This window comes from Diadema setosum, chromosome 20, assembly GCF_964275005.1.
Source record: "Diadema setosum chromosome 20, eeDiaSeto1, whole genome shotgun sequence".
NCBI classification, from domain to species: Eukaryota; Metazoa; Echinodermata; class Echinoidea; order Diadematoida; family Diadematidae; genus Diadema; species Diadema setosum.
This window is the reverse complement of record NC_092704.1, coordinates 32,097,087-32,123,048: the sequence shown is the minus strand read 5'-3', so window position 1 is coordinate 32,123,048 and position 25,962 is coordinate 32,097,087. Positions and strand designations below refer to the sequence as shown.

Here is a 25,962-nt window from a genome sequence, read left to right as displayed (position 1 = left end):
CATGGTTTAAGAATAATGTCTCCCATCGTCGTGTATGAAATTTTACGGCTCAAAATTTTTAAAAAAGAAATGAAAAACTAACCCCATGTCACTCGAGAATACGCTCCCCTTTTGTACAGAGAATAATGGTTGGAATTTTTTCGGGGTCCACCGAATAAATTCACTGAAAATCTTTAGTATTTATTCCCTCTATATCGTGAAGAATTTTACACTTTATCATTCTGAGGAAAGGTCTTAATTTCCTACCTCTACGATGTATCAGCTTATGGAAGGAATCTAATTTTTCGGGGTTGCAAAAGGGACACATGAACTTTAAATGAAAATCTTCTTCATTCCTACGGATTGACAGGGTGGATGGCTTCCCTGGTCCAAACTCGACTTTCACGGAAGGCACCACGTTGACGTCGTACAGGGCAACAGACCCCACTGGAAATAGTGCCCGCTGTGAGATTAGTGTCAGGGTGAATGGTCAGTACTTTCATTGTACTTTCACAGTGCTCAGACATCTCAATAAATGAAAGCAATTTCCAGTTAAACATTTAAGCATGGCAGAATTTTTTGAGGAGTGAGCAACCGAGTTTAAAGAACAAGCTTGAATTTTTCAACCTTGTGTAGAGACTTGACACTCTGTTGCAGATTGTTTCACAAGTCAGATGCTGCTGAGTGAAAAAACAAAAAGAGAAAACCAAGAATTTGATTAAGAAAAACAAAAAATCCCCAATGTGTACTTACACAAAAGAAAAACATTAATATGCAGTTTTAGTTCTAGAAAGTTAGAGATATGTACAGATGTAGTCAAAGCAAATCTCATTCCTTTCTTGCCTGTTTTAGTTTATCGATGCCCTCGACTCCAAGCCCCTGCCAGGGGATCACTGGTCAATTGCTCTGACCCAATCTATGGCTCTCGGTGCTCGGTCAGCTGTAACGAGGGCTACGAGTTAGTCGGACCACAGACCAGGACTTGTGAACTGGACAATGGTCAAGCTCCTGCCTTCTGGGATGGAGAAGATGCAACTTGCCAGCGTGAGAAACATACTTATGAAAAATCATATTTATCAAAACATATTTCATAAGTTAGGTTTATTTGATTCTTTTCTATTTGATTCAATGATTTGTGTCATCTTTTCTGCACGGCATTAGTCCTAGCTCCAATATACATGTTCTTAATGCACTGCTACATTCTGTAGCTGAATTCATGAGGATTTGAGTATGATTATTAAAGTATGATGATGGTGGTGATGGTAATGATGATGGTGGTGATGGTAATGATGATGATGGTGGTGATAGTGATGATGATGATGATGGTGATGATAGCAATGATTCAAACAGTTAACTATTCCAGTATTGATCATTAACTTGACATCTGTTATGACGATAGTGATGGTGATGATGCACAATGATTACAACAGAGATGATGCTGAAGTAATTATGATACTGTTCATGGTATGTCTGATGATGACAGTTACCATGGTGATGGTAAAGATACAGTGTAAGTGCTGGCATCATTGATGTTCATTATGGTGTTGATGGTGGTGCTGTTAGTGATGTAATGATGAATGAATGTGACAATGCTGATTGCAGTGCTGATATGCGTGATGTCATGAGTGTACTAATGTTTGTGTGCTGTTTGTCATTGTATGGAGGAGACAACTATTCACTAGCACAGAGGGGATTGCAGCTGGTGTACAAATTGATTTGGATTATATCATTGTAACTTGCAATTTGATAATGACGGAATATTTACAAATTTATGATTATCAAACAATATTTTCTTGGCCCATGAGTTTGAGTCTGGATCATAATTGTCTGCTTTACCATCTCAAAATTCAGATAGTGTCTCAATATGTACTCCACTGACTTACTGTATGTTACTAACTGTTTGTGTTACTGACTAATGTTACTGATGGACAAAGTGTAGGAATTGAGATTTATATGATTGTAAGATATGATACGAAATAGGGAAACTATCTATATTACAATCTGCACCCAAAATGCTCATTGATCTGCAAAGTTCTTCAGATATGGTGTCACACCTCTAAGCAGCTACATTTTCCGAAGCATTTAGGATAATTGTCTGAAGATTGTATATGACACATGCATTGTTTTATTAAAGGAAAAATAATAAATGGAAAGACCAGTTGCGTATTCCTGACAATTAATCAAAGGTTATCAATGTCATGGCATGTAGTGACGTTATCTTCAAAGGTTTTTCCATGAGCTTAGCCTGAATTTTGCAAATATCAGCTGAATTTGTGTGCCTTTGTAGACTTTGGCCCTTGCACTTGTCTTTCATTGCCTGAGTAAAACCTTGCATGCTTATACTTTATCTTTTAATATCCTTGTCATAACCTGATGAGTGCACATAAAATCAATTAATACTACTATAAAAGTGATTGGATGGTGGTGGACGGGAAGGGGAAGTTACTCTGAAGATTTTATTTCTCTTTCATTTTCTTCTCCACTTTTTCAATTTCCAATGTGTCACAGCTCGTACTTGCCCAGCACTGCCCACGCCGCCCCAGGCTGTAAAGTCAGGCTGTTCCCAGGATCCACCAGGGGTGGAGATTTTTGGCACCCTGTGTTCTTTCTACTGCCCTCATGGCTTCTATGGGGAGGGGGACAGTCACAGGAGGTGTCAGGCTGATGGCACCTGGTCTGGGACTGAATTTGCTTGCAGAGGTATGAAGTGAACCTGGTAGTAATGTTTATGAAATGTTCTGTCAATAATTTTCATTTTTTTACCAGAAGTCACTCAACAATCGAGATTTTTTTTTTTCTGGGTAACATCATGTCTTGTATTTAATCATTTATTTATGCCCAATCAGTGATAATTAGCATGAATTTATACATTTGATATATGGCAAAGTTAGTAGCCATGCAGTCCTTAACCCATTGAAGACTAATCCCAAGTATACATGGGCAGGTGTATATGGGAAATGGGCGTCATAGCAAAATCAGTTTGTCCTCAATGAGTTAAGATGAAATTGTGACAGCCTCCCTCCACAGTGGAAGAACTGTGATAGTAAATGCCTAGGAGCTTTTGCCACTTGAAAAAGAAGCTGCCAGGTTTGAATCCTACCCACTGTGTACCTTCTTGGACAATATATTTTTTACCGTATGTCTTGAAGCAGGTACCCTGGTATAAAATTGTTTACCTTGCAATGTTGTGGTATAAGAAATGAGAGGACCTTCTGGAAGCAATGTGTTTTTAAAAAGACTGCCCAGTTTAGATCAAGTCATGTCCTTATTTTCCCTGAGTTGTAATCTCACACGTCTATAGGACTGTCCTGATTTCAGTTTTATCCGTAGCGGTGGTAAATGATATGTAGTGTGTTTTCTTATTTGTTTTTTTGACACACCTAACCATAGAGTGAATGATTGTGATTTATGTCCGTCAGAGTTCATATCCATTCCATCATGTATTTTGACATTGAGTGAGGATGGTGAGATTGATTTAGCGCCCTCATGTGTCTGAATCACACACAGCCACGGCCTGCGAGCCCCTCAAGGCTCCTCAGGGCATCCTGATCTCCCCTCCAAACTGCATGGAAGATCCCAGGTTTGGGGAGACTTGCCTCCTGCGATGTGAGACACCGGGCTTCCAAGTCAGGCCCCAGACTCTCACCCACACCGTGTGCCTAGGTTCGGGGCAGTGGTTGCGCAACGCGTCCCTGGCAACTTGTGTTGGTTAGTGAGAATTCAATCTCATACTCATACAGTAGATGGACAGATATTAGAGTAATTTTCATTGTCAGTGAAGCTGTGCAGGTATATTCATTTATACTTGTGAGGGTATCAATAATGTTTGTACAACACTACTGTAAAGATGAATCATTCTCCATAATTGCCAAATTGCATTTCATGTTTTACAAAGAGCACCCAAGTTCGTGCCTTGATTAGCTGATCCATTGATGTTTGTACCTACACTGTATCTGTATTTCCTGTTAAATTTTAGGTAGCCTTGACTGATTAAGTTTACCTTCATTATTTATGTATAATAGTACATGAACAGTTCAGTATACAATGTACATTCATTTACATAAAGCTTCCACAGGTCAGGTTCATCTGCTGTTGATAGTAAAGAAAGACTTCATCCCCAAAACACCTGCAAAAGTTTGTACTAAACATGCTCTATGAGGATGGGATAAGATGTTATGCATTATATCCTTTGATTTGTCATTGTCGTAATTTCTTCCATACTATTCTAATCCCCCTCTCTCATTCCCTATTTTCAATATGTGAATTCCAGATATTGCGTCACCAGTTTTCACGGCATGCCCCACTGACTTCAGCGTGTACGCCAGCCGATCAGAGCTCATGGGAAATGTGACTTGGCTCGTCGCCGCCGCCGACAACGGTCCCGACGCTGCCATCGTCGAGTGCGATGTGGAGCAGGGCCTGAAAGCCGAGGGAGATTATGACGTGTCATGCGTGGCAACAGATGCCGCCCAAAACACGCAGACTTGCTCCTTCCAAGTTTCTGTCAGAGGTACGACAACTCTGTTGTCATTCGTGCAAACTTATCATGTAATCATACTGCGAACCATTCTCCCTAACCTACCACATTTATTTTGATGAAGAGGGGGAAGTAGCTTCCTGTCATTGTTTATGCTCAATGGCATGTCACATTTTTCTCTGTTCAAATGCATTATGGACAACTGGTCTACATACTAAGTTAAATTTAGGCATATGAAATGCACTTGATATTTGCAATGTATTACTTCCTCTGTTATACCATTGTTACATTTCAAGTGGTGTTATGAAGCAAATCGTGCTGTACAGGATTTCCGGCTATTAATCAGCAATGCTTGATTTTGCTACTGTAGAATAAAAAAAAACAGAAGCATGCCATTTCTCTCAGTTGCCATTGAAAAGAGTACAGGTATGTAATGGTCCGCAGGCTCAAAATGTATTGGATTTTACAATTGTTAGCATTTGTTTCCTGTTTGGTTGTAAATGGGACTATTGATCATTTGAGCTTGTAGATGTAGGTGGCATAAAAGGTATCAAATGAATAAAAGAAGATATTCTGCAGGAATGATGAATGAAAGTTGTACCTGTCTCTTAAAGTCGTGTAAGGTTGAACACGTGAAATCGCTTTTCATGTTGATGTGTAGAGAGTACAGAGTAAATCTTTTTTTTTTCTCCATTCTCCATCTAACAGTGAGGCGGTGCCAGCGATTATCACCACCCGTCTTTGGAAACCTGATTGGGTCATGCGACAATACCTGGGGTAGTGAGTGTGAGGTGGGGTGCTCTGTCGGGTACACCCTTGTCGGTCCGAGTCACACAAGCTGTGAATTCACTGGACAGAACATGTACTGGGAGAGAGATGACATACCATTCTGTGACAGTGAGTTGATAAATGGCTCTCGTGCTTTTTCTCCTCCTTTCGACATCACTTGAAAGTGTTTTTCCATACATACATATGAAGAGCTCATTTGCAAAAGGGGTTAGATCCATTTTTGATGAAAATTGATTTATTAGCATCACTGCACAGAATTCTCGTTGAGTTAGCTACAGTGAAAATTTCAACTGCAGACAACCATTTGAATAGAAATAATTGCAAAATTAGATTTAGATTTTCCATACACTTGTGTACAAATTCTCACAAATAAACCAGTTTTTCTCTTTAAGTACTAAACGTGGATCTAGCCCCTTTTGCAAATAAACTCTTCATATAGACTTAGTGAATGCAGAAAAAGAGTGACATACTAGTATTCAGTGGACAGGAAAGAGAAAAATGTCAGACACATTTGTCAAAATTCATGAAGTTTTAAAGTTTTGGTTGATTTTGTGCGCCCCAAGGAGAACTCTACAATGTGAAATTCTATTTCATTTGGGACATCAAAATAAGAGCTTGACTTAACTAACCAGAAACTACTAGTAATCAGAAATGTTTGTATAATAATCCTTGAATACACCATTTGTTCCTTTTAAGACTATGCAATACTGTGTTCATACTTCCAGTGCAGTGAAGTACTATGATGTTTCCAACTAGTAGGTCGTTGCTCAACATTGCTCCTGGTTTATACTTTTTCTTAAGTTATGCATTGGTAGTATACATGTAGATGGGATATTCTCAAATTTAGGCCTTTGTCAAGTTAGCCAAGATTTGTGTAGGCCTACACTTTTATGTATATGAAAGAAGTGTTATTCTGGTTTGAAATTAAATTCAATTTATCTGTTCAACCCATACTTCAAGAAAGAATCATATTGATGTTCATTTCATTTTGGTAAGACTCAAGAATTCAGATTCTTCCATAGTATTTTTCTTTTCACTTGCGGTTGACAGTGCTTTCATCACTCAAAGAGAATATAACATTTATCATACAAAAAGACAAATGTATTTATTTATGTAAAATAGCTTGCTACTTTCTACAACAAGAGGTCTTCATGACTGATTTAAATGGATGTGTGTTGTTCTGAGTGGGGATTTGTAGATTTCCCCCAAAGAGGTTAACCCGATGAGGACAAGTCCCGAGTATACTCGCGCCAGTGTCTATGGGAAGTGCATGTTGTAGCAAAAATCATTCCTCAACTGGTTAATAATATTAGGTATTGGAATGCAATGCTAACTTGCAATACACAGAGCCCATCTGCTCAGTGAGTGCGTTCTAGTGAGGTGTGTCATTACTAGAAGGTCCTCAAGAGTGATCTTGCCCTTCCTAGTAATGGCGGACAGCTATCCTCTCTTGCTTGCAGCCAACCAAGGATTGCAGACTCGCAGTTTGCCCTGCACAATTATTCTATATGCACGCTGAGCAAAGTCCGCCATTAGTGCATGGTAAGTAGGGCTCTTCTACATCTCCATGTGATCCCAGAAATTTTACAGAGTCTGTTTTGTAGGTAAATGAGTATGTAACCTCTTTGGTTTCCTCTCACATCCCTCTCCTCAGTCGTTGGATGCGACCCGCTGAACCTGCCCCCGGGCATAGGTGTCTACCCCACCTCCTGCGCAAACCAGGAAAAGCTTTACCACGGAACCGAGTGCACATTCTTCTGTCGGGATGGATTAACCATAGAGGGCGCTGTGACGGTCGTCAGGTGCGGAACAGATGGGGAGTGGGATGCCAGCATTGACAGTCTAGAGATTACGTGCATAGGTGAGCTAACTGTGAAACTTCTCTTCTATAAACCTGAGAGGGATTGGCATGTCTGGGTTTTTAAGGTAAAGTGAGAGGTCACAGATTTTAGATGGATGTTGATAGATCAGGGCCCCATTGCTAGAAACTTTGCGTTTAAACGCAACTTGCAACTGATTGTCACTGGCCAATCAAAATCATTGTTGCATGCATGTCTTCTTAATAGGGCAGACCCTGAGCCAATCAGAATGGTTGTTTCAAAATTAGCAATTATTTGCAATTGATTGCAACTTTCTTGCAACGGGGCCCAGAACTCTCTTGCATCACAATGACTGATAAAAATATGTCATAAACCCTCAGCTGCACGGCGCACCTTGCCATTTTTATACTAGCAGAAACTAGAGCACGCACTTAAGTGCGCGTTTGAAAACCTCAAAAATGTGCAGCTTGAACTCCCAAGTTCATTGACCCTACCTGTCAAAATATCAAAAATCCTTCATAAATTCCAAAAAATTCTCAGATCACTACCAAAATTTAATCATTTGTTACTTGTGTCATTCTCAACCTTTCCTGTAAGTTTCATCCAAATCCGTTAGCTACTCTGAGTTATTTTGCACACGGACAAACAAACAAACAAACAAACAAACAAACAAACCAACGGTAATGAAAACATAACCTCCTCCCTTGGCGGAGGTAAAAAGGGATAGATAGATCAAGACTTAGGTGAAAGGAAATAATTTTATGGAAAGATAAATAGTCTAGACAAACAGATGGGTAGATGGATAAGTAGATAGATAGATAGATAGATAGATAGATAGATAGATAGATGGATAGATACAGTAGATGGACTAACGGCCAGATGCATGATATTAATACAGATGCCTTTTCTGTTGCAGTGGAGGCAGCTACCTTCATTTTATCATTGAGAAGAAACCCAAAGAACGAAGTTTCATTTGTTGTTTTTTTTTCATGTAGATGAAGTGGCACCGACTCTGACATCGTGCCCTGGACCAAAATCCGTCACGCAGACAGAAGGCTGGGGAGTGGAGGTGACCTTTGACCTTCCCACTGCAGAGGACAACCTAGATGATGAGCTCACAGTGGCCACCAGTCCAGCTGACCTCACCTCTCCTTACAACTTCACTCAAGAGACCACAGCAAGCTTCACCTTCTCTGACTCTGCAGGAAACAACGTAACATGCTCCTTCCCCATCTACATTCGAGGTATGACTGTAGTGCTGTCTTGGCCAAACAGTAACCAAAAGAGAAGTATATTAACCAATGCAAAGTGAAATTTGGCTCTGATAGAGTAAACTCAGACAAAGGTATTAGTTGAAATTCTTTCAGATGAGATAGAAAGTCATTGCTGTCAGGCTTTAACAGCTCTGCAATACTGATTTCATGTGAAGAATACAATTTTCTCCTTTTGCAAAGAAAGGAAATTGAGTGAAGATATGTGAGGAGTTCAGTGAGAAGTTTGTGAGGTGATGACATCATCAGCTCTCCTAATTTGCATAGATGACTTTGACTAATATCAGTGTTTCAGGGAAACATGCAAAAACTTCAAATTGTAACACTCTCTTTATACTGTGTTTTCATTTCAATATAGCTTCAACCTTTGTTGTGTGTGATCTTATTCTGTTTATGAACGTAAACTACACATGGACAGCTTTCACTTTGGTAATACACACTATCCATGGTTATACCGCATCAAGAGATTGTTTAAAACACTACTATGGATATTTCAATGAAACTTAATAATGGTTGGAGAGAGAAGAGAGTAAAGTGATATGTGTTAACCCCAAAATAACACACTTTTAAAAAATGTCAGTAATGGCTTGTAGATGAAACTCATAACATGATTGTTTTCTGTTTCTGCACAGATGAGATCCCACCTGTAGTAGAATTCTGTCCCCCTGACATCAGGCTGAATACCAGTGAAACCCTTACAGAAGTCTCATGGGACCCGCCCGTCTTCGTGGAGGTCACAGGGGACGACCTCCTTATCACCAGTAACTATGACAACGACATGGCGCTGCTTCCATGGGGTCGGCATGTGGTGAACTACCAGGCCACAAACACGGACAACGGAGAGACCGTGGGCTGTGAATTCTTTGTCGAAGTCATGCGTAAGTAAGAAGATTTCAAAAAGGTGTTAGGAATGGGCTGATTCATATTTTCCCTCTTGCATTGCTTTCTCGTTACTTCACTCACAGTAAGCTTGATTTAGGACTATTTTCTTTGTCTGAATCATGTATATTTCTTGTTTAGTCCTATCTAAAATACTTGAAGGTCTTGTTTCTGAGATAACAGCAGTAATAAAACTTAAAGCAGAAATGAAATGATGCACTCGGGACTGGAGGTGATGTTGGTATTAATTTCATGAAATCAAGAAATGCATGCAGATACTGTTGCCATTGCACTTTGTAACACTGAATAAACAACTTATAGTCCTACGTGTAGTTGGTGTCAGTTGGTTTCTATTCCTGCCATCTACTCACCTAGCTGTAACCTGCAAAGAATTGGATGTCCCCAGCAACGGGGCCCTGACGTGTGACCAGTGGGCGTACGGTCGCTTCTGCAGCATCCACTGCAGCGCCAGGTTCGACATCCCTCGACTTCCCCCCAGCAGGAGACCACCAGAGCACTATGTGTGCGGTAGCTCGGGATTATGGAGTCCTCACGCCTATGTTCCGGATTGCTCCCGTAAGTCAGAATCTGAGACTGCTCCTCCACTTTATCTTTTCCTCCTCCTCCTCCTCCTCCTCCTCCTCCTCTTTTCATCCTCTCCACCTCTCCTTTTCTCCCCCCTCCTCTTTTCTGTATGTCCCCCTTCAAATTACAATGTGACCCTCCGCAACAATAACTTTAAAAATAGTGAATCAATCCAAACACAATTTCAGGGTATGAAACTAAAACTTGTTGCCCACATCTTACAGAAAACCCCATTGGATTTGCTTCAGTGGTCAAAGAGAAATGAGGAGTTATGTAGAGTATATGTCAGGAATTCTTTCTTTCCAAGTTCTGTTCATTGTGTTCACACGTTAATAGGCAGTTCCAAGAGCATCCAAGTGCTAAACTTGATAACGTGAACTAAACTAAACTAAGAAACAGACTCATTGCATGTTTTACAATGATCCATATTTCACCATGACCACTTATAACCAAATTGAATGGAATTGCCTTCAAAATATAGGTAAGATGTTATATTTTTAGACCCCAAATTAACATTCAGACAGTTTAATCATATTGAAAGTTATCAATGTGGAAATTCGATTGTAATTTTTTTTCTTTTTTGACATACTGTACCTCTTCCTCCTCCTGTCTTGATCCTTGCTCCCTCTGAATACTCTGAATTTACATGTTGCAATATCATATTCGAATCAGTGTTCTGTCGTACATGAGTAGAGATGAAATCAGCCAATTCTATAGAAGTATTAAGTTTTCCAAAAAATAATGTCACAAATGCCAAAAATTATGTACATTTAGATTGGTACATAACCAACAGCTTTCAAATTTCTTGAAGCTGAGTGATACTTGAAACTTTCAGATTGCATCAACTGATTATTTTTCATTTTCATTTTTCATTAATCAAAAAGTGATTGATAGGATGACATTACAATATATTAAAAACAACGAGAGCTTCTTCTTATTTGCCAGTAGTGATTGTTGTTTGGTTGTTTGGTAATCTGGATCCAAGCATGTGTTACATTACCCTCGGCCCATACTTCAGAGTAACATGCCCCTGCCTATCAGGAACAGGATGATGCCAACAGCACAAGTAATGATGTTAGTTGTATTACAAAGAAGAGAAAGCGTGAAACAATGTCTTATAGAAAAAGAATTTTACAAGATGTAAAAATGATGTATTTTCCAACCTCGCTTCTCAGCAGCAGCAAACTTACCAACAGAATTGTACCTGTAAAGAAAAGCAATGATGCAGAAATAACACTTGGAGGTATTCTGCCCTCGATTAATCGCATGAGGCCGATTTAAGTCTAACTTTAAGATCAATTTGTGATTCTTCTGAAGGTGTACGAAGACCGGGGAGAAGCAATCTACCCAGTGAACTCCTTTACTTCACTGGTAGCTGTGGGACCCAGGAAACTCAGGACGAGATAGCTGCTGCTTTCCTGCAGATTCTCATCAACACAGACTTCAGCGACATCTGCACCCAGAACAACCAGTGCACTGTGGAGAACGTGCGGGTCACGTGTGGAGATATATCCTCTGTCTCAGGGCGGCGCCGACGTCGGCGAAGGCGAGATGATTCATCTCGGGTACCGGGCAGTCGAGTGGAGGCGATGTTGGCGCGGAATGACGATGTGAATCGAGCCAGGCGAGATGTGGGCTCCCAACAAGTGATTTCAGTTGAGTGGGACTTTGTGACGAATGTGAACCAGGACCCGAGCTTGAGCAACTTTGATGCAGCCCTTGAAGCTGAAGAATTGATGATCGCGATGTCTGATGTCATCCAGGAAGAGATTGATGCTGGCACGTTTCCCTCCCTCGATGTCCCCAGCTCAAACCTCACGCTTGACGACACATCCCTGACCTTTGGCTACTCAGAGGTCTTGTGTGACAATGGCTTTACGGCAGACAATGAGGACCTTCAGTGCGGTAAATTTTACTTCCTCAACAACAACAACAAAATTACTAATTGTTAAAGATCAAGAGACATGTTTACCATAAAGCAATGAAGACTTGGTGCTTCCCATAGCTCAGAGTCGGGCATAAGTATTACAACACCACAGTATTTAATATAGATGAAACCAGTAGGTGCGGTCAGACTGGCAAAAGATCAAGAAGTTTACGATTGCGACCTTCAAGCTCTCAAAGTTTTGCCAGTGTTACCGTAAACTTCTCGCAAAACTTCTCACGAAACCTCCGTGCTCCAACTAGGGGTATTTCCCCACCCTTGCCAAACTTCTTGCTCTTTTGCCAGTGTGACCGCTAGAAACTGAAACTTCGCAAAGTTTGTAACGTGAACAGTCCACCACCTGTTTGCGGGCAGTGCCTCCGACCCTTGTAGCCATTGTGATGCACAGGTATTCATTGTTTCGTCACAATAACTAGCCATCAGACAGTGTACTCTTTCTTTTTTCTTTTTCACCAGTGACCCAAATTTGTTAACCCAAAGATCAAAAAGTTTGACTGCCAGTGTGACTGGACGACAAACGATCACGAAGACCTTGCGATCTTAAATTTCTTGATCTTTCACCAGTCTGACGGTGCCTAGTGTTTCTTTTGCTGATTACATTCGGAAAGAATAAATCACGTTTCGTAAAGATTTGTGCACACATTTGTGGATGACTTTAATTTGTGATGACATCAGATCATCACCTCATGTTCGTATGAGACGTGTGAATAACTTTCTGCTTTTCATGTGTCCAATATCGATGATACTTCTGTCATTTCTTTTATTAATAAAAGCCAACGCAAAATATGAAGTGAAATTGCATGTTGCAGCATCTGCTTCTCAGTTTTCATTTAATTACATAGCTGTATGATGTGATTGAAAGTTGCGGGGAAAAAGGGAAAGAGGAAGACATGCAGTCATTACGGAAGTTGGATGAATTCAGAAACAAACAGAACCAAGTAGAGAATCATTACATTGATAGATGAAGAAGGAGTATTTTGCATTGCCCTATGAACATTAATACAGAGATGCATTTCACCTTATCCTAGTCATACCTTTGCCTGTTTATGAGTATGAAAAGATACATGTTTAGATGTATATATTATATGCCTTTGTTTATTACCTGTCCACAGTGCCTTGTGTGGCTGGGACTTTCTACGATGAAGTGACCAAAGTCTGCCAGCTGTGCCCTAGGGGGTCCTACCAGGAGCTTGCTGGTCAGAGTAACTGCGTGCCCTGCGAGGAAGGCCAGTCAACAGAGGGAAAGGGCTCCACCAATGCTACCCAGTGCAGAGGTCAGCAGATAGGTGTAGGGAAGGGGATACTGATGTACCAATTATGTCAGTGTGACACCTGTTTCAACCTAGAAATTGGGCATGCCCAAGTCAGAATGTGACAGTGATAATGAAATCGAACAAAATACTATTTGCTAATAGCACAGGGGGAGCCATGATATTGATGACAAAGTTTCCCAATAGCAAAATGAAACAAAACAAAACAAAACAAAACAAAATAAAATAAAATAAAATAAAATAAAATAAAATAAAATAAAATAAAATAAAATAAAATAAAATAAAATAAAATAAAATAAAATAAAATAAAATAAAATAAAATAAAATAAAATAAAATAAATAAAATAAAATAAAATAAAATAAAATAAAATAAAATAAAATAAAACAAAACAAAACAAAACAAAACAAAACAAAATAAAATAAAATAAAATAAAATAAAATAAAATAAAATAAAATAAAATAAAATAAAATAAAATAAAATAAAATAAAATAAAATAAAATAAAATAAAATAAAATAAAACAAAACAAAATAAAATAAAATAAAATAAAATAAAATAAAATAAAATAAAATAAAACAAAACAAAATAAAACAAAACTCACTTTCAGCATGCTGGGAACTGACTGACTTGCATATGATCTGTAGGAAAATACTTGTATGCAGCAAGTTAGAATAAAGCCTCACTATACCTAGAGCTACAAGGGGTATTCTTTCTTTGCTTTTGATGAAAGGACACATAGATATGGTAAAGAAATGAACAATGACAAAATAAATGGCAATCATTTATGCAAAAGAACACAAAGAAGAAAACTGCAGTAGCATTCTCCTCTCATACATTGTATCATTCCACTACACTTACAAAATGCATGTGTGTAAAAAAACAAACAACAAGATATTTTAATTTTTTAAAATTTTCTTTGTTCATCAATAGACATATGCGAGGCTGGCCACTTCTCCATCTCAGGGTTAGTTCCCTGCAGGGCGTGTGAGATAGGAACCTACCAGCCGACGCCCATGAGTGCATCATGCCTTCCCTGCCCAAATGGTACCTCTACCGTGGATACCGCCGCCTCTTCACAAGATCAGTGCCTTGGTACTCATGCTTTTATACTTTCGTACTAGCAAAATTTGCTCCTCAGATGGGGCTATGAAGCACTCCAAACTCCCAGTATAAATGGGTCCAAAGACTGGTCTGAGTTATAGGATGCTCTGAACATTGACCCATTGAGGGTGGGCTGATTTTACTACAACACGCATTTCCCATAGACACCTGCCCGAGTATACTTGGGATTCGTCCTCAACGGGTTAAAGTGCACTGACATATGTAAGCTCATTTTTAAAACAATGTTTAAGGATGCTTTATGTTGAGGGCTCTCTACATCTATAGGAAATACATAGAAGACAAGATTGCAAGAGAGAAATGTAGATGAACAGCTACAGTATGCCTGAGAAAATACCAAATTTAATGTCATTACTGAGCCTAGACACAGTCTTCATTAATAAGAATTCTTGTGTAAATGCACAAAAAGTTTTCAGTAATAGTTTTGGCATATAATGCATATCTTAATATTTGAGTGATAGGTCTATGTGAGACAAACATGTTAAGTTTATTTAAAGCTAGAAATATGCAGCATTTTATCCAAAGTTTAAATGTGTTGGGTGAAATTCTTCAGAGAATTCCATTTTTTTTTTTTCCTCCTCTTTCTTCCAGAGTGGTGCCAGCCTGGTTCCTTCTCCTCCACTGGCTTCGTCCCTTGTGAAACCTGCCCCATAGGGTCATTCCAGAGTCGGCGCCAGCAGAGGTCATGTGACCCGTGTCCGGATCACTTGAGCACACCAAACCGTGGGGCTCAAGATGTTCAAGAATGCACAGGTTTGTGTCAGCTTAACAGCGTAAATCAGGGGAGAAGGGTTACCAGATGATAATCAGCCCCAAAAATTTGAATTAAAAAACTGCTGATCTATACTAGGGATTTTGTGGCAAATACAATTGTGTAATAGCCATGGCATATACCAATAATAATGCCAGTTTTTAAGATAATGCATTTTAAAACTGAGGGACCAATAAGAAAATGACTTTCCCTGCACTTGTTTTGTAGTTCGTTTGTTTATGTTTTTTTTTTTTTCAAACAGTACATCACATTCTCCCATAAAGCATTACACTATCATATACCTGGGGAGTTGGTGTCTTTTCTCTCTTGTTCTCTTTTTTTTTTTTTTTTTACACTTGTGACCTTTGTAAATAGTGACTAGTACCAACATGAAACACGAACAGTTGAAATGAGAGACAAAATTACGAGTATTAAACTCCCACTTTCTGCTGTAGTGCATGTTGTATGGCTGTTGTATGTTTCCGAGTGTCTGTGCTGATGTTGTTGTTGGTAGGACTTTGCGACACAGCTGTTATGTCCCTTTTTAAGGAGGCAACAGAGGACACAAGAAAGGCTAACACATTAGTTTGCAACCACCAGAAAAGGATATTGTGGGTAATCACAGAAAAAGATAAAATCTGTTGTTTGTTCTCCCATGAGTGCTTTGATAGAGATACTGACATGAAACTTTGACCCAAGCCCATAAGAAAAAAGAAAATGATTTTACATTGATAGTTTAGATTTCTTTCGGTTTGCTATTCCAAGCAAAAATTTCCTCTGTGGCACAGATATTTTGTTTTGAATAATGATCAAACAGATTTGTTTTTGTTTTTTTACTCACAATTTAATGATTTTACTTTCGCTTCTTTGTATGCAGATACAAATGAGTGCATATCTGAGCCTTGCCAAAATGGTGCCACCTGTGTTGACCTTGTGGACAGCTTCCGGTGCAACTGTGCACCTGGCTTTAAAGGCGTGACATGTGAAGTAGATATAGACGAGTGCGCCTTGCTACAGCCGTGCCAACGAGGGGGTACTTGCATCGATCAGATCAACGGTTACTCCTGCTCCTGTCCCATCGGACTTAGTGGTGCGGAACTAGATCATGAATTTGTCATATGAGCCTCTCTATCGGCTTGCTTGTCTTTGCAAAAAACAAACAAAAAAAACAACAAAATAATAGTTTCTGCACAACATCCTATCTTTCAGTCACTTGACTACACTGTATCATGTCTGTGTGCCTATGAGGTACACATCAATATTGCAACATTCCATGTTACTTGAATTGAGTGTTACTGCTTGCACAGCAACTTTAAATGTGACCCTGCACCTCAAAGCAAACAAAAAGTCGCCAGACATGAATTTTTAGTAAAGACCATATTCTGAAAGAGCAGACTTTAAGCTTTAAAATGATGTATAACTCAAATCAAATGGACTCTCCTAACCTATCTAAATATTGGAAAGAAAGCACAAACTCAGGAAAAGTGTGAACTGAGAAAAGAGGCTCTGAAGTACAGTGTCTATTCAAGCGCTTAATCTTTACCAAACCGTGCTGGCTGTGCGATGAATGGGACAAAAAACAGGAAGTAAACCACCAGAGCAACAACAATGAAGGGATTATCAAATTAAATTGAAATTGAGCATGCCTCATTAACACATTCTGTCCATAATTGATGCCAACTTTCAAAGCAGTAGCACTATCCTTTCCAAAGTTATTAGAGTTTGAAAGTGAAGAGTGTGGACAAGGTTTTTCAGAAATGAAAAAGGGATTCTAAAGACACACCTAATCACTATATTCTACCAAAAATGTTCGAGATAAACTGCTAAAAAACACACTTTCCTGCCCGTTTTATGATACCAAATTTTAGCATAATGTAAAAGAAGGCCCGCTCTGTCAGAAAATATGAAGAAGTCAAGTTCGGCTAGGTAGACCCATTTCACTTATTTTCAGTCTTCACGCAAAATCAGTGTGTGCGACTTTGTGTTCGTTTTGAGGTGCACGGTCACAAATGACGAAATGCTTCCCTATTAGTCTCTAACAAGCAGCTCATACCCAGCTTGGGATTAGCGTAGTGGATATAAAATTTGATTTATCCAAGGGTGCTTAGGAATAACCAAGAACTTCGCTGTGCCCTTGTTACATATTTGTTGCCCTCTTTTGCATACCAGATTTTGGTTTCATTCCATTTTAGGTAAATTCCTTTCAACCATACCTGCCCCTCACAAGAATTGAGACTAAGAATACTTTAAATGCAGAAATTTTCGTTGTACATTAGTTTTCACGTATTTCACGTTACTTCTGACTAGTGTGAATTCTAAGACACGCGAAAATATCTTCGCAATTATTTTTCTCTGCACAGTGTGAATGGGTTGTCAATTGCACAGCACGAAATTCAACGACCCGCAAATGTGTTTCTGAGCCGTGCAGCGCAAAAAATTAATCACGTGAAAATATTGACATTTACAGTAAGGCCCAGCCTCTTACAAAGTACACTGGACATCATCAGCAAGAGAAGCACCCTTCGCTTATGTTTGAAGAAGTCATTTCATTTTTTATGCAGGGGATGACTGCGAGACGGTCACGATTCATTGTGACAACTATTGTCTGAACAACGGGAGCTGCATCCCCTCGACCACCAATATGGAATGCCAGTGCGTGGACGGTTACCATGGCCCCCGCTGCAAGTTTGCCACCAGGCCGTGCTTCCCGAGCCCCTGCCTTAACGATGGTACCTGCAGAGAGATGCCCGGCGAGGTCCCGGACTTCAGATGTGACTGTGCTCCAGGTTTCTCTAGTGTGGACTGTTCACGGAATATCAACGAGTGCAATAGTCAGCCCTGCAGGAATGGAGGAACGTGCGTTGATGAGGTGAATGATTTCAGCTGCATCTGCACTCCTGGTGAGTATTGCAATCTTTTTCTTTTATGTTTTTTGGAATGATTATACTTTATAGAGGGGAAAGTGTGGGTGCAAATGACTGTAACTTTCATATGGAGTAACTCCCAGGGTGGAGGTTTTGGAAATGTATGAAATGACATGTATGTCAATAAGCGAAGTGAGACAAGTGATTATTATGTTCATTGCTCAACTCGTTTAAGACTAGTCGCAAGTATTCTTGGGCTTTGGTGAATGGGAAATGCAGTTATAGGAAAATCAGTCCATCTTCAATGGGGTAATCTATATTGGTGTTCTCTTTTCTTGGTCTACAGTTATGTGGCCTATTCTCAAAACAAAAGGAGTAGTTGAAGCAATCAGATTTACACCTATTTTCATAGTAACTGTCACACTTTCAGAAAGCTTCTTTGAAAATCAATATCAACCCATTGAGGACGGACTGATTTTGCTATAACATGAATTTCCCATAGACCCCTGCCCGAGCATACTCTGGAGTCGTCCTCAACAGGTTAACCATTATCTCTTTTTGTTTCATTTATATCAATGGCAGTGTATGCATTCCTGTTACCTGAATCTCCTTGCTGAGATAATTAGGAAACAAACATTTTGAAACATTTTGCCTGTGAACATATTTGAATTGTGAACCTTGCTTTCGGTAGAAGCATTAAAAAAGAAAAAAATCTTGAAACATCACTTTTGGTATTTCACGTTGCCATTCCAAAACAAGCAAGCTGCAAGGACTTTCATTTCCATCTCTCTTTACAGAGTTTGGATAATTATGAAATTGTAAGTATGTACAACTGCACACAGATATTTATTTGTCTGATCATGACATATACATTGAAGAGAGTATATATAGAAAATCTTCATGTCTTAATAGTAAAATTGACAAACAAAGAACAAAATTAAGACATTGTGTAACTGCAATAGCATTTTCCTTCTTTTCCAAAAACTGTTTGATATCATGTTTTTCACTCTGTAGCTTTCATTGTATGTCCATTTCTTTCCCTTTCGCTTGTAGGGTATACTGGCCCTGAGTGTGAAGTAGACGTTGACCTTTGCATTGACCACTCCTGTGAAAACAGCGGGACTTGCTTCGATCTTGGCGACGTCTACGAGTGTCTGTGTCCCCCGGGCTATGCTGGGGAGCTGTGCGAGCGAGAGAAGAATGCTTGCGATGATGAGCCATGCCAGAACGGTGGTGTGTGCTCGCTTGGCGAGGACCCGGGGCAGGACTACAGCTGCGAGTGTCAGTTTGGGTTCATAGGTCGTAACTGTGAAGTCAATCGAGATGATTGTGCCTCTGGCCCCTGTTCAAATGGAGCAACTTGTGCGGATGGAATTGACAGCTACAATTGCACATGTGCAGATGGTTTTACTGGTGAGCAACAGACAATGATGATTATTAGTACACTTTTATGCACCAGGCGTATGATGAACACTTGAAAAGTGGACATTTTTGCAGGAGTAATTTTTCGCTGTGGTTGCGTATGATGAATTTTGCATGTTGTTAATTCTGCGGAATCAAACTCTTGAATAGTATTGCATGCGACAAGCAAAAGATGTGAGTGTTTTTATTTTTTCACTAGTTTCATGTTGTGTGAAATGCGTACAAACAATACTGCAAGAATTCCACTTTTTCAGGTCTATGCAAGCAGCAGCACTGTCCTGTAAGAAAGTAACATTTGTTATAAACATCTTGTACATTGCTCAACAATCTTTAGTCGATCACAAACAAAGGGCTCCATTTTGATTGCCATTTTTAATTTTACTTCCTTTTTTTGTCAGTGCAAATTTCAAATCTGAAACAGACATTTCTTTGTGGGCATGAATTTACTTTTGACTGCTCATTTCTCTGTCTGACCAGGGCCAACATGTGAGGAAAATGTGGATCTCTGTGCCACCCAACCATGCAGCGCCAATGGTACTTGCCTGTCAGTGATTGGAGGATTCCATTGCATCTGTCCCCCTGGATATTGGAGTGTGGACTGTTCCGAGGTTTTCAACTTCTGTGAGGGGGAGGAGAGGTGTCTGAACGGAGGAACCTGTGTTAACGAGATTGATTCATATTCTTGCCGCTGTCGTGATGGTTTCCAAGGTAGGAGCAGTATTTCTTTTAGCCCAGTGAGGATGGGCTGATTTTGCTGCAACACGCATTTCTCATAGACACCTGCCGGAGTATACTCAGGACTCGTCCTCAACGAGTGAAAGGAACTGTACAGTACTGGTTGAGGTGGGGATTCATGTTTTGAACATTCCTAAGTGAGATAATGAGAAACCTCTTATGAAATATGAAAGAGCATGTAATATTAAGAAGGATTCAATGTTTATTTGATGAAAATCGGTTTTCAAATGGCTGAGATATCAAAAAAAGTGATAATAATAAAAGGCAGCAGGCCATGCCTTTTATTGGGATCTCTTGTTTCACCTTGTTTTTGGATATCTCAGCCATTTCAAAACCGACTTTCATCAAATAAACTTTTAATACCCCTTAGAATTGCATGCTCTTTGACTTCTCATAGTGTGGTTTCTGAGTATCTCGCAAAATGTTAAAAGCTAAATCCTCACCTCGACCAGAACTGTACATACCCTTTAAGATCTGTTTCACAAAGAGGTTTGCTTTTATCAATAATTAACAAGTAACAATAATTGTGGTGCTCACAGCTGGTACTAGAGAAATTGAAATGCTTGCTATAGTTGTTGCAAATTATTTATTGAATCAGTTTATAAAAAGTCAAACTACTTAATGAAACAATGTATACATAAAAAGTTACTCAAAATTTTGAAACTATTCAAGCATTGCAGTGCATTTGCACAGCAAGTTCAAACAAACAAAAATGATTAAAGCTTCATGAAAAAAATGTGTGAAGTTTAAGAATTCCATAACCTTCATATTTCAAGTGGGATTTTTTTTGTGCGTGTGTGTGTGTAACAAGAACCATTGTGTTTGTCTGAATTTATTTATTTTGTTTCATGTCATGATGCATATTATGAGAATCTGTTCTAGAAGATATTCTTTTTCTCTCACTCATTCATCAAAATATACATTTTTTTATCTTCTTTTTTTGAATGCTTGATTATTTTGTGTCTTTCTCAGAAGTCAGAGGATGATCGTCATTAATTCATAGCTGATGATCAAATTCAAGCTGTCTCTTTTTGTGTGTGTGTTAACATGATGTCCTTGTTCATACAGGTCCTAGTTGTGAAGTGGACATCAACGAGTGCGCTAGTGAGCCCTGCTTTCATGGGTCAACCTGCCTGGACATGGTTGGGAACTTCTCTTGTGAGTGTCCAACTGGGTTTGCTGGAATACTGTGTGATGAGAACATCAATGAATGCCTCTCTAGGTGAGAGAAAAAAATATTATTTTTTCCCTCAAAATTTTGTCATTATGTCGAGATATGTCATTATGTCTGGATAGTGAGACATCATGTTATGATCGATCGCTACTGTTGAAATGAAATGCTAGCTTCTAGATGTATGCAGTGGCACTGTTGTATAGGCCCTCTATTTTCTACTTCACTTTGTAGATGCAGCATTAATCCATTGAAACACGCATTTCCCATAGACCCCTGCCCCAAGTATACTTTGGACTCGTCCTCAACGGGTTAAAATGTTTAATGCGCAAGAAGTGTAGTCAAGAATTAGTCTTTTTCACAAAATTGTGTTTGATCAAAATTTCAGGTATTACACGCTGGCATCAAATGAGCTATCTGACATTATACAACACCTACTTAGAATGTAGCTATCCGATTGGCCGATCGCACATCACGTGACATTTAGTGAAAAGTTTCATCGCATGCTCTGGCTGTCAGCCGTGCAATTTTGTTTGAGTAAAAATGGATAGCGCATGGCTGACGTCACCCATTTCCATTGACTCCCGTGTTAAACTCAAGATTGACTTGAAGTTTTTGTTCCATCGCACGGCTCTGATGTCAAATAAACAAACATTTCCACGCGCACTCAACAATTACAAGTGCACTTACAAGCGCATACTTTTGTCACTCATTTTTGTAAATAACTCCGTTTCGCGTATGTACGTAAGTACACAGTGACTGTGACTGTGCGGCTACTCATTCGTCTTTCATGAAAAATGGTTGCAACTTCTGTGCTAAATTCAAGAATCTGTGTGGACCACATCTGTTGATGTTCGAGGTGTTGTATAAAACAAATAGTGTATGGTCTTTACTCATGCAGTGGAACAGGATTTCGCATTCGGTGAAAGATGAGGCACACTATTCAACTCGGCTTTGCCTCGTTGAATAGAGTGCTACTATCTTTCACCTTGTGCGAAATCTTGTACCATCGCACTCCTGTCCATTCACTACTTGTATACATTGTAAATGTCAAATACCAATATCACTGCATCCAATGAATTTGCATAATCTCTATCATAACCACATCTTGTCATTTTACCCCTTCCAGCCCTTGCGTCAATGGGACATGTGTGGATGGTGTGGACTCCTTTGTCTGCGAGTGTGACCAAGGTTACTCAGGCACCTTCTGTGAAGCAGCAATAGACTTCTGTACTGACACGCCATGCGCAAATAGTGGCGTTTGCACCAACTCTGGAACTGGTTTCAGGTGGGTCATGCTGTGTCTTCTCTTTCCGTATGATTATTGGAGTATGGAAAATGTAGAGTCTGATTGTTGTCAAATTTAGTTCTTATTTGACCATTTATGTGCTCAGGTATTTGGCTTAACTTGGTAAAGCATTTTCATCAGCATTTAGAAATCCATCCAAACTTTACCTAGTTGTAAAGGTGGCAGACCCACACAATTAACAATGTGCATCATTGGTCCAACAAAGAAGCCAGGATGACACTATAGGCCCGAATTCACGAAGGTGGTACAAATGAAACCATGGTTTAAACCATGGACAAAAACCATGGAGCGCCAAGTGTCGCACGGAATATTTCGTTACGAAATTGATAATTTCGTCGACAAAATGACCGTTTCGTTAACGAAATTATCATTTCGTGGACGAAATGTTCATCTAGTTACAAAATGTTGTCATTTCTTAACAAAATAATCATTTCATCGACGAAATGACTGATTTCGTGACGAAATATTCCATGCGACACTTGGCGCTCCATGGTTTTTGTCCATGGTTTAGACCATGGTTTCATTTGTACCACCTTCGTGAATTCGGGCCAATAGGGTTTAGGGGATTGAGTAATCTCTATTCATCCAGATATCTGCACCTATTTGCAAAGAAAGCACCCAAATGTGTGTACCAACTCGCACACAAAGCTGAGTTGGTTTTGATGTGATATTTCAAATACAGTGTACAATGTATCTATTGGGTTTTCAAACAAATAGACCTGGGCCCCATTTCATAAAAGATGTTAGGATAGCATTTCTTGTTGATAAAGCAATCTCCCATAGCAACAGCCAATCAGGAAGCTGAATTCTTGTACCATGACAATTACATGTACCATTCCATCAAGAGTTGCCGTTACAGCAACTTTTATGAAATGGGGTCCTGGACAGAAAGAAATTAATTAGTTTGATTATTCTCTTCAGTTCAGACTCTTCAAATCATATTATATAATTGCTGTGTTGATGTGACACATATCTATCATGTTAATATGTATCTATGATGTGTCAACTCATATACCGAGTATACCAAAACCAAATCCAGTGCATGTTGACTAAATCATAGTGAACCCTTATCTGTGTTAGTCGCAATTTTGCAACTTGCGATTGCACTGAAATCAATTGCTAAGTGAACGGGAAATGAGACCAGGAATTACAGTTTAGTGTGTTCTTCCCCTTTTACATTCAGCTGCACTTGCTTATCAGGCTATGCTGGGAACAGATGCGAAATTGATGTTGATGAGTGCAGCAGCTTCCCCTGTTACCAAGGCAACTGTGAAGACATGGTGGATGGCTACCTCTGCCACTGCAGTGAGGGATTTTCAGGTGTCCACTGCGAGGTGGATGTTAATGAGTGTAGGTCAGGACCGTGTCGCAACAACGGGACCTGCGTGGACCGACCGGGCTCCTACCTGTGTCAGTGTGTGCCTGGCTTCGAGGGGGTTAACTGTGAGGTGAGAACATGGAGACATGAGGATACTAGCATGTGTCATATGACATCTTTGATGAGTGCTGGTATCTCATCATCTAGCCATCAGAACACATTAAAAGGAAAGATTGATATTATGTAAATTGTCACAAAAAAAGCAGTAAACTTTGTAAAGCTAAATACATCTATGTGTGATATACTGGAAAAGTGGAAATTTTCGCGGTGTTGAATTTTCGTGCATTTCGCGTAACCGCAAGCTACGTGTAGTGCAAAAATAAAAGCATGTGAATATTTTTGTATGCCATATGTTCCAGATGTTGATGTCTTAATTCCGTGGAATTAAGAGCACGCGAAACTCTTCTCACGTGGCCAAGCGCGAAAAAGTAGTGGCGCGAAAATATCCACTTTTACAGTATACAGTGTACATGTAGCATTGAAGACATACACGTAATACCCTGTATACTCTTTTCTCAGTAGATTCTTCCAAAATGCAGTACCAAAAATATAAAGCTTCAGGTACACAAATTGCAGAATCTGTTTTTGATATACATAATACTTGACATCGCATCAGTGAGTATGTGCATATTTGTTTTTATCTGTGCTGCAAGTGAGAGTATGGTGTACCTACTGACTTTGTGATAAGCATGCATCCATATTAACCCGCTGAGGACGAGTCCCGAGTATACTCCGGCAGGTGTCTATGGGAAATGCGTGTTGTAGCAAAATCAGTCCGTCCTCAGTGGGTTAACCAATGTGCCTATCAAAACACATTGGGTAAAGTGAAACCTCCTCTGCCACAGATCAACACTGATGACTGCGCGGCCGACAGTTGTCACAACAATGGCACATGCCACGATGACATCGGTGGCTTCCACTGCACCTGCCAGCCTGGGTTCTCTGGGCCCTTCTGCCAGCTGGTGGACACGCCCGCCTGCTCCTCCCACCCCTGCCTGAATGGAGGGAGGTGTAGGGAGACGCCGGAAGGAGGGAGCTATGCTTGCACCTGTCTGGACGGTTTCCAGGGGGATGTGTGTGAGGAGGATGTGAACGAGTGTGCAGATAGCCAGTGCCAGAATGGAGCTACCTGTGTAGATCAGGTACATGTATGTTTGTGCTAAAACCGATGAGGATGAGTTCAGAGTATATGCAGGCAGGTGTCTGTGGGAAATCATAAAATGCGTGTTGTAGCAAAATCAGTCCTTTCTCTATGGGTTCATGCAGGCCTTTAGAATTTTCTGTATGGTTATGTTAGCTTCCCCTTCTTCATCTTTTCTTGAAACCTTGTAAGACCACTGAGCCAGTTATTAGGGGGAAAATACACTGTAAGCAATTTATCAATTTCATAGAATTAACCAAAAAATTGATCAAATAACAACTAAAATACACATTTGAAGAACTTATCTTGCAAGTTTTTGTTTAAATATACCTTACTAAATAGTTATATATGAAGATTACACAGATCATTGTATGACTATTAGAGAAATGGCCGTCGTCATTACTATCAAATCTCTAGTAACAAATAGCTACACACTGTACAGTCAAACCTGTCTTAGCGGCCACCTGTCTGTAGTGGCCCCTTGCCATATATGGCCACTAAAAATAATTCCCTCTGAGAGAAAAGGCATGTTATACCCTCTCTATAGTGGCCACCTGTCTATAATGACCACTTTTTTCATCTTCCTTGGATGGTGGCTATTGACAGGTATGACTGTATATTAATATTCTTTCTAAAACTTCATTGGATTTCCATTTGGCTTTAACAGATTATTTTCCCTTGGTGAATATGCAGGTAAATGGGTACACATGCCAATGCCCGCCAGGATTCAATGGCTCATTCTGCAAAGAGAATGTGAACGAGTGTATTTCACAGCCGTGCATGCATGATTCTACGTGCCTGGATGGCGTGGCAAGTTTCTCCTGTCAGTGTTCAGAGGGTAAGTCTATTGCCTGAAATTACTGATGACATACTGTAGCCATGGCACCTGCACCATTAGGCCTATTTGCCACACACATCTCATGTCTCTACCCTGTTCCGTTTTACTGGATTTGAGTTTTTCCATCCATTTCTGGAGGGAGAGCTGTTTTAGCGCTGTGGTAATAAAGACTGTGGACTGTCCATTCTGAGGTTCCTTGTTCCACTCCTCTTTCTGCAG

General features: G+C 39.8%; 1 protein-coding gene across 1 annotated transcript in view; it reads left to right on the top strand.

Moving 5' to 3' along the window:
• Positions 1-25,962, top strand: part of LOC140243611 (uncharacterized) — an 80,146-nt gene that overhangs the window by 31,601 nt on the left and 22,583 nt on the right. Inside the window, exons 19-41 of the mRNA XM_072323277.1 lie at positions 350-468; positions 832-1,023; positions 2,488-2,679; positions 3,487-3,687; positions 4,250-4,489; positions 5,165-5,353; positions 6,900-7,106; positions 8,061-8,309; positions 8,969-9,214; positions 9,591-9,791; positions 11,118-11,705; positions 12,858-13,019; positions 13,946-14,107; positions 14,726-14,887; positions 15,763-15,975; positions 17,447-17,785; positions 18,803-19,162; positions 19,649-19,879; positions 20,975-21,128; positions 22,207-22,365; positions 23,570-23,834; positions 24,610-24,906; positions 25,599-25,743. Coding sequence (XP_072179378.1) covers positions 350-468; positions 832-1,023; positions 2,488-2,679; positions 3,487-3,687; positions 4,250-4,489; positions 5,165-5,353; positions 6,900-7,106; positions 8,061-8,309; positions 8,969-9,214; positions 9,591-9,791; positions 11,118-11,705; positions 12,858-13,019; positions 13,946-14,107; positions 14,726-14,887; positions 15,763-15,975; positions 17,447-17,785; positions 18,803-19,162; positions 19,649-19,879; positions 20,975-21,128; positions 22,207-22,365; positions 23,570-23,834; positions 24,610-24,906; positions 25,599-25,743 — 5,273 coding nt within the window. The remainder of the gene's footprint in view (positions 1-349; positions 469-831; positions 1,024-2,487; positions 2,680-3,486; positions 3,688-4,249; positions 4,490-5,164; positions 5,354-6,899; positions 7,107-8,060; positions 8,310-8,968; positions 9,215-9,590; positions 9,792-11,117; positions 11,706-12,857; positions 13,020-13,945; positions 14,108-14,725; positions 14,888-15,762; positions 15,976-17,446; positions 17,786-18,802; positions 19,163-19,648; positions 19,880-20,974; positions 21,129-22,206; positions 22,366-23,569; positions 23,835-24,609; positions 24,907-25,598; positions 25,744-25,962) is intronic.